General features: G+C 39.2%; 1 protein-coding gene across 1 annotated transcript in view; it reads right to left on the bottom strand.

Moving 5' to 3' along the window:
- Window positions 1-16,508, bottom strand: part of SUSD1 (sushi domain containing 1) — a 48,637-nt gene extending 32,129 nt beyond the window's left edge. The window contains exons 1-7 of the mRNA XM_033084588.1: window positions 16,400-16,508; window positions 14,367-14,498; window positions 12,466-12,621; window positions 11,660-11,812; window positions 10,181-10,357; window positions 6,637-6,816; window positions 663-757 (exon numbers count right to left, since the gene is read on the bottom strand). Of these exons, the coding sequence (XP_032940479.1) occupies window positions 663-757; window positions 6,637-6,816; window positions 10,181-10,357; window positions 11,660-11,812; window positions 12,466-12,621; window positions 14,367-14,498; window positions 16,400-16,508 (1,002 nt within the window). The remainder of the gene's footprint in view (window positions 1-662; window positions 758-6,636; window positions 6,817-10,180; window positions 10,358-11,659; window positions 11,813-12,465; window positions 12,622-14,366; window positions 14,499-16,399) is intronic.
- Between the last annotated feature and the right edge of the window lie 1,078 nt (window positions 16,509-17,586).

Genomic DNA, 17,586 nt, shown 5'->3' with positions numbered 1-17,586 from the left:
TAATCCCTTTTATTTTTTCCCTTACTTGTACATACTAGAAAAAAGGAAAAAAACCAAACCCAAACAACATACATACAAAGAACGCCTTTCTTGGGATGTCATTGTGAAAACAAGGGAATTCTTATCATGCTGTTTCGGCTGTCAATAACACTGACCAAATTATTTCTTTTGTTTCTGGGAATTTATGCCTTGATTTTTATACTTATGCTCATGCAAAAAAAGAAAAAAAGTTCTAAAATGTTCAGATATACATTAGTTGAACCTTTTGAGCAAGGCACACCATTTCAATATACCTTGCATTTCTAAAACATGTCATATACAGTGTCTGCAAGTGATACACAGTACAGTTCAGATACTTGTCAAAGATAGGGACAGAGTCCAAGCTTTGCAATATTTTCTGTAAAACATAAACTTATGTTGTAACCTCTTACAGATTCAAGCAAGCATTTAGGTGATTTAGTGGAATAAGACTCTGAAGCTTTAGGACAGGAATTTTCTTCTTTCCTAACCCAGCCAGTCACCTCTAGGTTCTAGGCGTTCCACTGGGAAGATCAAGACAAACTAGCATATAAACAAAACCCACAAAACAAATATCCACTGACTCAGCAGCTATAACAAGAACAAAGTCACTCCCAACCTCAAATACCTCCATTATTACATACTGTGTATGTTTCCTGCACTCCCAGTCTTCCAGTTTTCCTTTGCCACCTCACACATGTTTCATTGAATATGGATAAATTACTCAGTAATTCCTCCTCTGAAACCAAAAACATGAACACAGAAAGAAAATCATTACTTCTCATGCAAATCTTATGTCGGGAGCAATTGCTTATTTCTTACTTTTCCTGTGGTTTGGTCTCGTGGTTTGTTTGTGGGGTTTTTTTTGTTTGGTTGGTTTTTGGGGTTTTTTTGGTTTTTTTTTTGCTTTGCTTTGCTTTGTTGTCCAAACAGGGAAAAAAAACCCAAGGAAGGTAAGCATATGTTAGGTAGAAAGCTTTCTCTTAACTGTGTTGGCTCCTAAACTTAAAATAACAGGCTGACTGAAGAAGCACATCCAAAGCTAAAGACTATGAACTCTTTAAACATATGGCCAGCATTACATAAACTTACAAAAGGGGCTGTTAAGAAAGGTTCTGTGTTAGACTGGAAAAGAGTTTATTTGTAGCTGAATTAATGTTTTGGCTCATTATTTACTTGAGTTGGTTTTAAAAGGTGTTGACATTTTTTCTTGTTGTAGAATAAATAAAATTAAATAACACAGGAGAAGACTTTTCAAAATAAACACTAGATGAAAACAATGGAGCCCACAGAACCAAGCATATAGGAAGTACAGTTTTAGCAACCAGAGATACATCCCTCAACACACATGTTAATTTATATACTTAAAAGAGCAGGCTTTCTCAGAGAAAAAGCACAGCTAGGAAGGTCAGCTCATCCACACTTTCTTCCAGCTCTCTCACTGCTGTCATTAGACCCAGCGCAGTTGCTCTCACATGAAGAGATAACATTCTCACACAGTTGAGAACAAAACTCCTTCTGGTGATAGCTCAGATCGACAGTGAACATGCTTACTCTTTTCCTTCACCAGCCTTCAAATTCTCATTCCTTTGTCCTTCTACCATATTTTCTTACTACATTCACTACATGACCAAGGTCAAACAAACCCAACCTGACATAGATTCTAAGCTGAAAAACACTTACTAGCAGCTGAAAAATTGAAAGGTATTTATAGGACAGCATTGGTAGATACTTCAGGGAATATTCACAAAATAGTTGGTGTATTGTTCCACTGTAAAAGCAAGCAGAGGTCAGGCCACTCCTTCTCTGTATATAAACTTCATTACCATCCCACAGGGGCCTCCTTGTAGCATGCAGGCATCAATCTCTGACTAAATCAGTACATTGAGAGTTTCTAGCATTTCATATTGAGGCAGCTATTTAGAACTATAATTTAACTAGATCAGTTAATCTCCCAAAAAATTTTAATTCCTCTATTCCACATTCATTGTATATGGAAATGCTGTTGAAAGCTTCCATGTTCCCAGGACAGAAGAAAGAGATTAATCTGCATGTCCTCTAAAACAAATTTCTTACAAACAGCTTTGTGAATAACTGTATTTAAGTTCTGCTTATTGTTACTGTTATCTGTTTCACAGCACTACCCCAAAACTCTGTAGTCCAAGGCCAACATAAAGCAAAATAATATGTTCAGTTGTTGTACTCCTTAAATCACACACAGTTTTACTAAAAGAGGGGATAGCAAAAAGGACTCACAGAGAGAGGGAAAATGTTTCCATATCCATGAGATCTATCCATTCTCATATCCATGAGAATTTAAATTCATAACAAGGAGTCAGTGGGGGCGGGGTAGAAGAGAGGGAGTAATCTGCAAGGTTCCTTAGCAAGAAAATCTGCAACTTGTGAGTTTATAAAATACAAAAATTCAAAAATTCAAAGAAAAAAAAAGAAAATAAAAAAGAAAATAAAATAAAGTCACAAACAACAAAAGGGGTTTTGCTGGGTATTTAGGAAAGGAAAGAAATCTTATACAGTGGCATCCTTGGAAGGAAGAAGGCAGAACCAGCAGCTATTTCTCGTTTTCTGTAACTACATCCATGTTTTTGTTATGCTTTCTGAACTTCAAGGACAAGGCAACCGGGCAATGACCATAAATTCACAGAATAGCTAGCAGATCCTTCCTCAAAAGTTTCCACTTTAAATGGATGTGAGTGAAAGAGCATGAAAACCTGTACAGAGCAATTACCACAACAAAGTCTTCAGCTTTCTGAGGGGACTGCTTCTTCTACTTTACTCCTACTGATCACACAATCTTTGTTTGGACAACCAAATATACAGAAAGGGCTTAGTTTAACATTAATCCCACAACATAGTATCCAGTAACAGCACAAAGGTTTCTCTGGAAAAAAGTACTCTGCAACTAGAGGGAGATAGGTTCCTTGAAACATTCATTCTACTGTGAAATCTAACAGTGCCAGTGACTTACAGAGCTTGGGAACTCGGTTTATGAAACACACAGTAGCATCCAGGTCTTAAATGTATGTGATTTTGATCATTAGATTACACTCAAACTCACAAATAAAATGGGAGAAGCAAAGCCCCTCCATTTGCCTATATCTCAGCATTATAAATTTTAACTTGTGATTAACCAAAGTGAGTGAAGTTCACTGCTACCCCACTGATCTTCAGGTTACCTTCACAATCTTTTTCTCATCCCAAGAGAAAATGTCCTAGAAAAAACATGCAAATAAATACCTGGAGACCAGAGGTGAAAGGTGAAAAAAAATCCTGGAGGCGACAAATAGAGAAAGGCAGATTTGGGAGAAGATAGAGAGATCCAAATAGCACCTGTCTGTTGGCAGCCAGGAAAGACACAACACAAATCATAAAACACACAAAAAAAGTGAAGTGTTTCAACAGCACCAGCGAATGTTGGAGGGGGAAGAAATTACATCAAGAAATTCAAAGATACCAACTTTTTACCAGAAAGCAGAGAGAATCAACTCCACTCTGACATTTTTCTTCAACACATGCAAGTTCATTTATAGAGCTCTTGCCACCTATCCCCACGCATACAAGAGATTTAGTGGATAGAAAAAACCTAAGTATTAGATTTCTTTGTATATTTTTGCCTGTTAATTCTGTAAGTGGTTGCAAATGCCATCTGCTACTAATACAAGCCACATTTTTGCAATGAAATAAATGAAAATGTCTCAAAGATAGATTCCAAGAGGATGGTGCTAGACTCTTTTCAGTGGTGCCGAGACAGAATGAGGAGCAATGGCCGTAACGTAAAAGACAACATGAGGAAGAAATTCTTTACACTGACGGTGGCAGAGCACTGGAACAAGCTGCTCAGGGAAGCATGAAGACGTTCCAAACCCACTTGTTCGTCTTCCTGTGTCACCTGTTCTAGGTGACCTTGCCTTGGCAGGGAGATTGGGCTGGATGATATCCAAAAGTCCTTCCAACACTGTTCTGAGATTCTGGGAAACCAAGCACTTCTACTCCATAGGGAAAGAAGTTCCATGAGGACCAGTTGCACAAGATGTCCAGGATCACACGCTGAGCACACTAGACAGCAGGTATTTTAATTGCTGCTCTGTTCTCTGCACTTCAATCGCCTCATTTTATGTGTATAAATAAGAGGTTGTTAAAAACTGTAATCCATCTTACTATTGTTGTACCTTACTGACGGCTTAAGCCAATCAGCATCACAAGTAAAATTAACTTTATAAAGACATTTTTTAAAATTTAAACTAGTTACTTAGAAAAGTACTTGTATACACACACCGAGGTATACTTACCATATATCCCATATATAGACAATGCACCAAACAATGCAAATAAAAGGAATTCCTATCAATCACTTTTCAAGAAATGAAGAAATTAATTGTCAAAGAGAATTTCCTGAATATGTTCTCCTAACTGCCTTATTTCTAATGGAATTTTTCAGGCAGGATGAGAACACAATTGGTTTTCCAACATCTATCATAAATTATTTTGGAATGGTACATAACTTTCACTCATTTTAACATGCTTTACTGATTAATTATACACACACCACTAAGAGCATGTAAATCTCAAAGGCATCACTGCACAAACAGAAATTTCATTTAATTTTAAAGTAATTAGTTACCTCTAGTGAATATGAAAAATGTAGAAGTCAAGAAGATGTAAGGTTTTGTAACAATTACCTATTGATGATCAACTTTTTTCAAAGGAGTCTGGACTATTTAGGCTATATTTGTAACTCTTCCTTACCATTCTATTTGACCAAAACTGACTTTTTTGATCTAACTCTGACACAGCAGCTAGAGCTGGAATCTGGCAAAGCTCTTGCTGAAATCCAAAGTAATCCTATGACTGCAGTCTGCCGGTTCAGGCCCTTCAAAGCTTCAGAGCGCTCAAGACAACTCTCGACACTGCAAAGTCTGACAGATTTGACTAACTTAGTCACTCTACACAACGTTTCAAAATCAATGCCCAAAATACAGTAACGTGAGTTTCCTGAATATGAATCATGACTTCTAACAACAGCGGCTCCATTTTCGCTTGGACACTTTAACAGCAGAGAGAACTGCTTTTCTGCATGCTCATTTTACTTGATGTCACATTTTACATTCACAGTAGATGCTCAAGAAGTTAAGTGAGGGAAGAGAGAGGCCTCATGCAACAACTGTGTGAAGTGCAGTGGCAGAAGTCAAGGACACATTTCTGGTCCTTCTGAAAACCATGAAGATGTTTCAAAGCTAAATGAACACTATCTTCTGCAAAAGACAGCACTGCTACTTAAGAACTAGAGATAGACAGTGGTAGACAATTCCTTTTTAGGACACAAAAGGACACTAAAGATCATACCAGTCAATAATCCAAAACATCTACCAGTTCTTGCTGTTAATAAAATGTCAATATAAGAAAATAAATCTGGAATGAAATTCAGACAACTAGATCTAGGCTGGAAAGGCAACTGCGAACAAATTTTGCTTTGGTCATTACGAGAAGAGAACAAAAAACGAACAAGAGAGAGGGGGAGAGATAACGAGCTTCAAATTCAATTGCCACTACTTTCACTGGAGTGCACTTTATAGTAATAGATTCACAAGAAATATTATCAAAAGTCTTCTGCTCCTCTGGTGACACTCCATGGGCTTCTAAAGTTGAAGGCTCTCAGTGAAGCAATAAAACTCCAAATTGCATTAGCCTCTTTCTGTTTGAGATAAAAAGCAAGACAGCTATAGAAAGATCTGTGGCATCTAGTAGAAGCTGATGTGTTCTTAAGACTCTCTTCTGTGACCTTTCCATCCAAAAGTACCACCAGATTCCCTGCATCATAATTTAGAAGAGGAATTCTTGCCGTGTTGAGAAGGATAAAAATTTGACAGGGAAGTCTCACAAATATGTGTGTATAACAGAAAGGTCTTTGAATATAGACTCTGAAGAAGAAATAGAAATGATAGCAAGTTTTAATATAGAGAAAAAGAATTGCTGAGCCAGTTTTACTGAGTAGCTAAGAAGGCAAAAGGCAAGTGAGTTGGAAGGGGTTTTTATGACTCTGAGCAAAGAATAAATCCACTTCAAACAAGAAATGTTTTTACCAAGCAAAAGAATTTTCACAGACAAACAAAAATGCCATGTTGCAAGTAAAAAAAAATCTCAAAATTTTCCACTGCAAGAAAACTAAAAAACAACTTCTAGCTTAAACTTCAACATACTAACTTTTTGTAATTAAAAAATAACAGCATAAATATAGTAATGTTAATAGTTGTAATAAGCTATAAGTAATAGTAAAAGTATTGATTAGTTATAATGTATTAAAATGATCTACAATAAAAAGTATATCATGCATTGTGACCAAAACTAAAGAAAGCTTTTCACGCCAACACACAGCTGTAGCTAAAAAGGCTGTAGGCTGAGCTCTTGTCACCCACGACCCATGAATTGCTGCATCATTTAAACACAATAAACAGCATTTTAAAAAGCCCATCTAAAGTTTCACATCCCTCATTTTAAACTCTTACATTGCCGTCATTCTTCCTTCAGTTCCTAACTTCAGAACAGGAATGACAAATCAATTAAATTGCAATTTAAACAGCAACCTTGTATGGCAATACTTACCTTCGCATACGTATGTAATATTCTCCCACGACTGATCTATTGTGCATTCTGAAAAATTCCTGTCTCCATTGAAATAATATCCTTCTTTGCAGTTATAGTACACTCTGCTCCACAGAGTGGTGGAGTTGTCCCAGGTCATTGTCGTGTGTGGAATGAGCAGAGGTTTGCCACAATCTATTTCTGGAACACAGAAAAAGAGGCAAACAAAACCTTGAAATGAAAACAGGCAAGACATATAAAAATGTTACAGATAGAGGGTTGAACTGTCCCAGCAAGTTACAATTCACTTTTTTCCACTTCTTAAGAAATTTCTAGAAGTCAGGCTAGCTCATTGGAACCCAGGATTTTGTGGCTCAAGACTGTAGTGAGGTGGGGCATTTATCCTACAAAATGATCCATAAAATTAAACAGTATCATGATTAGAATTGGAGAGCAAGGATCTTAAACCAGATTTTCATGAATAAGTCTGTCTTCTCACAACACACTCTTTTCCTCCACCTGCTATTTATTCCTTTATTTTACCTATCATTAGTAACAGTAGATATTAAAAAAGACCCATGATCTGAGTAGTATCATTAAAGAACAGCCTGAAGAAGGTTATGTTCCTTTGTCAGTGGATTTAATTCAAGCTTTGGGAAAAAAAGCTGCTACAGACAAGATGAACGAGCAATTCTGAGGGGAAATTTGATACATTATGCAAGCCACTTTACAGATAATTAGAAAGCTGGGATAATTAACTAATAATTTAATTAATTTGCTAAGGTTTTGGAGGCTGCATAATAAAAACAGGGAACAAAAAGAATAAAAATTGAAGATCAAATAGATGGAACAGTATTATTAAGGGTAAAATCTGCTTTTCAATTCCTATTGAACGTTATATCTCAATAAAAGATTCTACATCACTTCAGTTATAAGAAGCAAACACTGTAAGAATTAAAATCTTACCCTCATTAAAGCTTATATGGAGCAAAAAAGTTTTCTTTTAAAACTATTTTAAAGAACCATTTTAAAGAATCATTTTAAAACCATTTTAAAGAACCATTTTAAAACCATTCAATAATTTTAAGTGATTCTGAAATTCTATTTAAAAAAAAAAAAAAGGAAAGCAAAGAATTAAAAACCAAACCATATGGAATCATGATCTGTACAACCTTTAAAGGAAAATTTAAACACATGTATTGCAATGGGCAATAATCCACAATCATGACTACCTTCTTTTTCATACACCAATGAGTATGAACGTATCTACTATAAATCATCAGAACAAGCCTTGGAATAACTAGTGCACATGCAAGCATGTCCTTAACTCATAGGACAGTACGTGATGAGACACAAAAACTCCTGCTGCTCCAGCTACCTGCCCTTGGGCATTCTGTAAGCAGACTGAAATTCAGAAGCACATTCTTGTGTAATATTGCAAACCTTCTACTTAGACTCATGACACAGAATAAGAACATTAAAGGTCATTCTAAAAGTAGGAAGCAATTATAACATACACATGGAGCATTCAAAGAGATTACTACATTTGATTGCAATAAACTGAAAGCTTGACCAAGCTGAAAAGATATTGCTAACCCAACAAATGGAACAGTGAAGTTGTGCAAATGTGAAAACCGACTGAAGAGTTTAATGATCCTAAGGTTTCCTAATTAAGAATATGAATTAAGGAATTAAGAATATGAGCCCAGATTGAAAAAAAAAAGGAGACTTTTTTTTTTTAACGTACCTCTATGTTCCGTCTTAATGAGGAACTCTTAGGCTACATTCTTCTACAATCATAGCACTACAAGAGACTTGACTCATCTCAAATAGCAACAGCATATTTGAAAAGTAGTTTGCAACTGGAAACTGTCCAAATACAGTCCTCTGCAATATTCCCACTATGACTGACAGTGCTGTAGCTATTCCGAACATCTGCTTCCAAATAAAAGAACAATTTTCTGTCTTTCCCTCAGAATACCATGCTAAACTTATGAATCCCTCCTCAGTCTAGCTGCTAGTATACAGAAAAATCCTGGTTTTCTTCTGAATCTTTAGACTCTCCTGCTTTTACAAACCTGATTACATCGGAAAAGGTAGTTCTATACCATTTGCAATGATCATGACTCAAGGCCGACGAGCAGAAATTGCCTTGCAAAACTTTTTAAAAAGTGTACAAAAACTGTAAAAATGCAAAACCATAGTAAAGGTTCCAACATACAATACAGAAGTTTCCTGTTAAGGCAAGAGCCTTAAACAAAGAAATCAAGTAGTGCACACACACACGCGTGTGCACACACACACAAAGAACACAAAGAATTCGGTAAAGGTACATTTACTAGTATTAAAAAAAACCCCAGACTTTCTGGTTTCACAAGAGAAGTCCTAATTGAAGACCAGGAAAAGAGCTTGCAATACAAGGAGGAAATAAGTTCAACATTTCAAACTTTCCGCTGCTTCTTGGTGTATCATGTATTTTCTTTCAATTAACTATAAGAGATGTGCTAAGAAAGTCTGACTTGAGGTACTGTTTGATTGTAGAAATTTTAAAAAGCATATGAAAAAGCAACTTCTGAAAAACATTAACAATAACAAATATATCAACAACTCACAAGAATTGCATTCCACAATCTTTCTCTAGGGACCACTTGAGACGCTGGGCACTCCCTTTTTGTTTTCAGATTCATTGTCCTTTATTTATGTTTTGGGGGGGAAAGTGTTACTTGCATTGTTTTATAATTGTTTTATCTTTTCTTTCTAATGAATTTCTAGTGATAATTAATATTTTGCTTGTCCCAGCCACATTGTTTTTGCACCCTTATTTTAGTTTATTCAATTTTCCCCTGCAGAATTCCTATACACAGCGTACATAAACAGTGTATACTGTGTATATAGTGTATATACACAGTTCTGTTAGCTAGCATTTCAAGTGTCATTTAACAAATAAAAAGGTTTTCTAACAACTCATGGGAACATAAAAAGAATCCTGCATTCATAAGCGTAATATTATCAGAGAATGGATCATTAGAACACCAAAGCAAGTGAACATTTTTAAGAGAGTCATAGGAAAATTAACTCTTCAGAGAAGTGGAAGTGTTTATTCATGCAACTGTGTGATTCATGCACAAATGCTCTTAAAATTATAAAGACTATCCAGAGATGAGGAGTGCTATGATGCCTCTCTTCCACAACTACAGCAAACCTTCACACAAAACTTCACAAGGTGTCAGGAAAATTGATGTTTTCATGAGAGGTCAGTGATGCTTTCCAACTCAGTAGCCTGACCAGCAAAATGCTAAAGAAATCTAGTTGTTTTGTGGGCCTCAGCTCACAGGCAGAAGGACACACTACAGTGTCTGTAAAAATGCAGAGACCAGCATCAAAAATGTCACTACACTAAATGACAATAATATGTTCTTTTATTTTCTTCTTTTTCTGCAAATAATCAGATCTTGAAAAAACATATCCTTCAGATTGTAGAAACAGTCTACTATCTTCACAAGCACACTTCCCATGCATTAACCCCCTTAATGAAGAATTTAAAAAAGATTTAAGATCTTTTCACCTTTACAGCTTAAAGTAGCAGGTTCCCAAGTTTCATTTGCAGTGCAGTATGAGAACTTTCCTTCATTGCTGTAAAACCCTTCTTGACACTCATAATGAACTGCACTTCCTGGTAGCAAGCTGTAGTTGCCCACAATGTAGCCATGCTTCATTTCAGGAGGGGAGCCACATCCGATTTCTGCAAAGAAATTGGGTTGAAAGATCTCACAGCACATAAATCACAACACTTGACCACTTTAAAACTAGCTGAAATAGACGGTCACATCACAAAATACACCTTATCTGATGAATCTGAAGGGTTGCCAAAGGGGTAGAATATTAGATTTTAAGAATTGTCCTGGGCACAGTTGGAGGACCACAGGGAAGCAGTTATTGAGCAACACTTTTACTAAAATACAGCTGGAGCCATTCACCAAAGATGAGACATTGCAATGGGATAGTGCTTTGCATGGCCAGTCTCGTTACAGCAACAGCTGAATGATTACTTCAGCATCAGAGGAAAATTTCAGGCCCCAATGCACAGCTTTATTTTCCTGTGCATGGGAGAAGCACTCTGTAGCAGATAAATTGAAAAGAAATGTTCTGCCCCTCAAATTCTTCATCTCATTGTAACAGCCTGCACACAAAACCTCCACTTCTCTAGCACATCTGCTCAGACAGGGCTCCCTTGTGCAATTCAATATGTACAGACACACTACTGCACCACAGAATATGGAGAGGCAAGTCAGTGAGATAAGAAGCAGGGTTATCAGCAATTCTGGTAAACAAAGCGGAGCACTCCAGTCAGAAAAACTGAGCAATTACAGGCTATGAGCTTTACTGATGGTTCTGGCAATAATTCAGAAATAAAAGCTGAATATAATCCAGGCAGCTCCCTCCACCTGGGACACCTGTGTTAATTATATACTCCAATATCTACAGCATACACTGCTAGCAGTCTGCATCTGTGAAAACTGCCACTAAAGACAGACTTCCAAATTGGAAACTTGGTTTTGGTTGAGATTTTGTTGTTATGCCAACATAAACTGAACTGTTTATTTATGCAGGAGGCACAGTACGTAATAAATAGTAAATTTTTGTTTTATTATTCCTCTCCCCTAGACTTTTTTCACTCATCTAACTTCTCTTATTAGCTGTTTAGTCTCTCTTCTCTTCGCCTTTATGCGTGTGATTATATAAACAACTGGATTACAACACACTTCCTTTTTACTCAGAAACTAACTATGTTACTTTCATAACATTATCTAGCTTCTCTGATCCTGCACATCTGAAGCACTGCTGAGAACCTGTAGGAATATCTAGTGTTGACTCGGGATCCTGACATCACCAGAATAAACTGAAAGCAAGAAGAGAAAAAAAATCATACAGCAAGCAAAGTACAGAGAAAGGCTTTCTGCCCTGGAGAAGCACAGGCCAGAACAAGCACTACACTATGGTGCAACATGTGATTTTATCTGCTAGCAAAAACAAAGACTCTCACCTTTGCATGCAACTATGTTTCCATCTTGATGAAAAACCTGCTCTCCAGTTTCTAGTTTATAACCATCATTGCAGTAACACATGTAGCTTCCTTCAGTATTCACACATCTTGCATTGTGACCACACAATCCAGACTCCTCACATTCATCTATATCTACAAATTCAGAGAAAAGTAGATGCACTTCATAATAGGGTTTTTTGTTTTAATTAAGTAATATGCGGCCCAAGCTTAACTCTTCCAAGAAGAGTTCCACTAGCTTCTCACAGATCTTCTAGGAAAACAAAGGAGCTTATTATTATCCCATCTTCAAGCATCTGGAAAGAGGACTGCTGCAGTTCTGTAGTTAGCTTTCTTTAGAATTACTGCTGCTTTGCTTGACAAACAGTTTACAATGTCATATGCTGTTCAAAAACTTCCATAAAAATCCTGTATCTGGACATCTCTCGAACGGTTACAACAGTTCATCAGTAACAAGGAACTGGCTAGTATTCCACACTAAACACAAAAAATTACAATCTGGAGAATTTAAAGTATCATCCTATTTCATTAATCTAGCTGCTGTTGCTTTTTCTGAAGAGGTCATTGTTTGAATGAGACTGTAAAGCAATGATTTGTAACATAGCAGAGTTCAAAATGGAACTAATTCACAGATGTTAGGAACCTGGATGTCAAACAAGCTCGTCAACAACAAAAAGTTCTCTGATATAGTGTCAGAAAATAAGTTCTACAGTTATAAGGAAAAAAAAATGTGCAGTAGAAAATTAAGTTCTGGATTTGTCATGCTCAGGATTCTTTGTGATGTCTACCTGTACAGTTTGTGCCATCATTGGGAATAAACGTCTTGTTGTTGTTGGAGGCTCGGTATCCATCAAGACAAACACAGTAAAAACTTCCATGTGTATTATGACACAGGGTATGATTTCCACAGATCTTGCTGGCTCCAATCTGGCATTCATCTTTATCTGTGAGTATATTTTAAAAAACATTAGACAGAGATTAAGAAAAATGAGGTATCCTCCCCTACTCACTCATGCTCAAGTAACCAGACTTCTTACTGTTTTCCTTTATAAATTATTTGGGATGTAAATACTGCTGGTAAGCTGGAGAACAACAGAAATTGTTGTCCCTGGATGAAAATGTGAATACAGTTTTGTGACATAGCTTAAGTTGATCAAAGAATCTAAGAGCTGCTGGAACCAGAGGGACCTGCTCTCTCCTTCCACTCTTCCTTATGGCTTACATTGTTTTTAGCAGTTCATGGAACACCAGGGTGGGGGAAAACCAAGCACAGCTGCAGTCTGGGTAGAGAATGGATCAAGAGCAGTCCTGCCGAGAGGATTTGGAGGTGCAGGTGGGTGAGAGGCTGGATATGCTCTGGCCATGGGTACTCAGAAAGCCAAAGGTGTCCTGGGCTGCATGCAAAGCAGTGTGGCCAGCAGGGGAGGGAGGGGTGTGAGAGGCAAGATAGAGAGTACTGTGGAATTAATTAGCATAAGCAGTTTGATAACCAGGATTCCTTGGCAAGAACAAACAGGGCAAGAAGATGGGATCAAGACTGGCAACAGGAAACAAGACTGAATCAAGTAGAAATGTTGCAAAATGTGTTTGTATGTGTGATGTTTAACCCATTCAATGTAGTAAAAAATTACTAGCCTTCCAAAAGGCTTCCACAGTGAATTCAGATTCTCATCACAAGTCAGTAGTTCCCATCTCTCTATCAGTATTTATAGAGGGGATTCTGTCCTCTGCTCTGCTCTGCTCTGGTGAGGCCCACCTGGAACCCTGCATCCAGCTCTGGGGTCTCCAACATAAGAAGGACTTTGACCTGCTGGGGCAAGTCCAACAGAGGCCATGAACATAATCATGGGCTGGAGCAACTCTCCCACAAGGAAAAGTTGAAGGGGTTGGGGGTTGTTCAGTCCAGAAAAGAGACAGCTCTGAGGAGACCTTATTATGGCCTTCCAGTACGTAAAGAGGACTTTCAAGAAAGCCGAAGAGGGCCCTTAGACAACACCCTGCAGATCTAGGACAAGAGGGAATTGCTTTAAACTGAAAGAGGGTGGATTTAGCTTTGGTGTTATGGAGAAATTCATCATTGTGAGGGTAGTGAGGCACTGGAACAAGTTGCCCACAGAAGTTGTGGATGCCCCAGTGCTCCATCCCTGAAAGTGTTCAAGGCCAGCTTGGATTGAGCTCTGAGCAACTTGGTCTTGTGGAAGTTGTCCCTGGCCATGGCAAGGGGGTTGGTACTGTGTGATTTTTAAGGTCCCTTCCAACTTGAAGCATTCTATGATTCTATGTTTTTTCCACAGTGAGATACCTGAACTCTGTGCAGGATCCAGGAGCTTTGTGCTTTGTGAAAGAAGGGTAAGAGATGGAGAGGAGGAGACGGTGAAGGACCATCCCCTTTAAGCACTAGTAAGCTATTCCATTCACTGAGACACAGCATTTGACATTGTTCTTTGACTCACATATTGATTTGTCATGTATGAGATAGTGTTAGAAGGACAATATCAGCCACTGTAACAAAACATTGAACAATTCCGAACATGTAGAAGCCTTTTGAATCCAAATATATTCTATGGGAAATTCTGCCAGGAAATGACAAAGGTTTTAGCATGCTTCAAAGAATTCATTAAAATTACTTGAGAAGGAGCATTTTAGGAATTTACAGAGTTTCTTTCCATTTTATAAACAGACAGCCTACCTTGACAATGAGTTCTTCCATTGCCTACAAATCCATAATTACAGATACAAACACTTTTTCCTTCAATTTGCTGACATGTTGCATGAATGTGGCAAGTTGCACAGACATCAGGAATGGATCTGTTCACAATTGCTTTAGGGACAAAAAAACCACACAATTACCTTTTTAAAAGTACCTTAGAAGTGGTATGGTAGGATAACCAACACAGTATTCAAAGTGGAGATACAATCCAGATTAAGACCACTATCCCATTTTGAAACTTGTAGGAAAACCACAGTTATTGTATTAAAAGACTAAAGGTGAAAAATAAACAGAAAAGATTAAACAAATAACTATGCCAAGCATTTTTGTCCATCCTCCTCTTCTTTGACAACAGTGAAAAGAGCTTTTCAGCAAACAGAAGGGTTTAGAAGGTATATAGTATGTAGCTCTATCCACTATAATTAATCTTTTTTCCATATGCATTTTTTCTCTTTTGTCTTTATTTTTGTTTCCTCTGTTTTGTTGTGGGGTTTTTTTTCTATTATTTACACATAAACATTTGGAATACTTATCAATCTGTTTGTATAATGTGTCAATATGGTGAAAATGTTGTTCATAAAAATGCTGCGAATGCTGCCAGGAGTAAAATAACTTACAGTAAAGAAATTTTAGAAATTAATTTATATTAAAAGTGGTTGAGAAGCACACAACATAATGTACTATAATTTAACAGGGCTTTAAATAAGCATGAAATTGAATAAAATTTAAATTTGTTCTTCTTCATACTTTCAGAGCATTATGTTCACTTTCCTCCATTTTTTTATAAACTTTGTTATCATACATACCCTCACTTTCCAAATGACAAACGTCAGAATGGATGGATTTAAAGTAGGCAAAGCATGCACATGTTAATGCCTTCTTACATTTTAAAAGAAAGAACTAATACTGCATAATCTGATGTCTCATGGTGCTTGACACAGAAGTATGGAATTTTTTACTTTTCTATGACAGCTGAAATGAATAAGAATATAATGCCACTGTATATTTAGCATCTTCAACAAAATTTTGAGTACAATGTTTAAATACCCAACCATAACTGGAAGGAGAAGGCAGCTAGCTGAACACTCAAATTATTTTATGCATTGAATTTATCACTGTGATAAAACGGTCCTTCCACATGCACGTGGTTTGTTTTACTCACAGTGCATTTACTCATGAGTACCTGAAGGCTGTGGGAAGCATCACAGATTCCTACTCCTAATTATCCACGCTTTTATATACTTGTGTGTGTGTGTGTTTCTGATAAGAACAGAAAACAAAAACTGTCAGCATGCAATGGCAGCGAACATAGATCAGGAAATTAAATTTACAAACAGCCAGGGAGAGAACTTTCTCACAATACCTCAATCTTCTGATAAGACATGGGAGTATCCTCCTCAGATTGCTGCTTCAGGAGATAAAAAAACATGTTTCCAGTCCCCTCCTCCCCTTACCACTAAGCTGAAGTTTTATTACTTACTTGTCCTTCACAACACACAATTTATCATGCCAGCACTACAACCACCTCACTGTTTAGGTCCTGCACTGACAGTGCCCACCTGCCCGGACAATGCTCACCTTCCTGGACAGTGCCCACCGGCCCGGATGAAGCTCAGCTGCACGGACAGTGCCCACCTGCCCGGACGGTGCCCACCTGCCCGGACAGTGCCCACCTGCACTGACAATGCCCACCCTCAAGGACAATGCCCACCTGCCCGAACAGTGCTCACCCTCACGGACAGCGCCCACCTGCCCGGACAGTGCTCACCCTCACGGACAATGCCCACCTGCCCGGACAGTGCCCACCCTCAAGGACAATGCCCACCCTCAAAGATAATGCCCACCTGCCCGGACAGTGCCCACCCTCAAGGACAATGCCCACCCTCAAGGATAATGCCCATCTGCCCGGACAGTGCTCACCCTCACGGACAGTGCCCACCTGCCCGGACAGTGCTCACCCTCACGGACAATGCCCGCCCTCATGGACAGTGCCCCCGTCCGGCCGCACTCACCCCGCCGCCGCCGCGCGCCCCGCGGCACGGCCAGCACCAGAACCAGCACCAGCACCAGCACCAGAACCAGCTGGAGCGGCCCTGGCCCCCGCCGGCCCCCCGAGCTCATGGCCGCACGGCCCTGGTGCCTCCGCACGGTCCCTGGGTGCGGAGGGAGGGCAGGCAGGGCTCGAGGACAGGGCAGGGCCCGCGGCCCCGGGCGCAGGGTGGCCTCCGGGCGGCACGCCCTTAGCGCCGCCGCCGCGCCCTCGGCCCCCCCGGGGCTTTCACCCTCAGCGAGGCCCCTTTCCTCCCCGGCCTCACTGCCCGCAAAACCCTCTATTTTCTTCCTTTTTTTTTCCTCATTTTCCTGTTTGTTTTGTTGGTTGTTTTTTTTTGTGTGTGTTTCCTCTCTTCCCTGGCACAACCCCTTTCCTTCCCCGGGACACCGCCTTTGCCCCGGCCAGGCAGGTGGCAAGGCTGATAAGGGCTGCTGCTATCCACAGCCCGGGGGTGGGGGGAGTGAACGGATGGTGGGATTATTTACGATTGGCGGGAAGGGCGGCTGGATGGACACACCTGTTTGTACGCGGGACACAGGGCCGGGCAGCACGGCTCGCAGCCCCGCACGAAGCTGGCGCATCAGCCCGACGATGGAAGAAGATGGTGTGCAGCGCTACACCGCCAGCCCTTGGAGAATGAAAGCTTGCTCCCTGAAGACCTTAGAAGCTGCTCAGGTGAATCCCCAGACATCGCGTTCAGGCAGGACCAGTAGCGCTGCCTGAAGAGTTTGCTGCTGTAGAAGAGTAGTAATAGCCCTAGAGCTCATAGTCCTCATTCATGTCCATGAGCCTGCATTTTAGAAAGATGGATAAACTTCTCATGTTGCAAATGCAGCTGCCCAATTACCACTATAGAGGAGTGCCAAGGGGAGGAATCGGGGAAGCCTAACACAAAAGTAGAATTGGGTATATTTGATAGTTCTAATGAGATTCCTGAAGAAGTTTTGCTCATGTGCTGTGGTGGCTTTGCATTAATGCCCTTGAATGCTAACTCAGCCCAGTCCTCCATCACCGATGTAGTTAAGTGACACAACCTGATCTTTTACTGCTGTATTACAACAAACATCAAACTACCGCTGTCTGATTTCAAGGGACACAAAACCCAGTTTCACTGAATCATCAACTCTATTGATTTATTTATATAAA

Source organism: Catharus ustulatus, chromosome Z (genome assembly GCF_009819885.2).
Source record: "Catharus ustulatus isolate bCatUst1 chromosome Z, bCatUst1.pri.v2, whole genome shotgun sequence".
Classification (NCBI taxonomy): domain Eukaryota; kingdom Metazoa; phylum Chordata; class Aves; order Passeriformes; family Turdidae; genus Catharus; species Catharus ustulatus.
The sequence above is the reverse complement of the archived record's forward strand: the minus strand, read 5'-3'. Positions and strand labels throughout refer to the sequence as shown.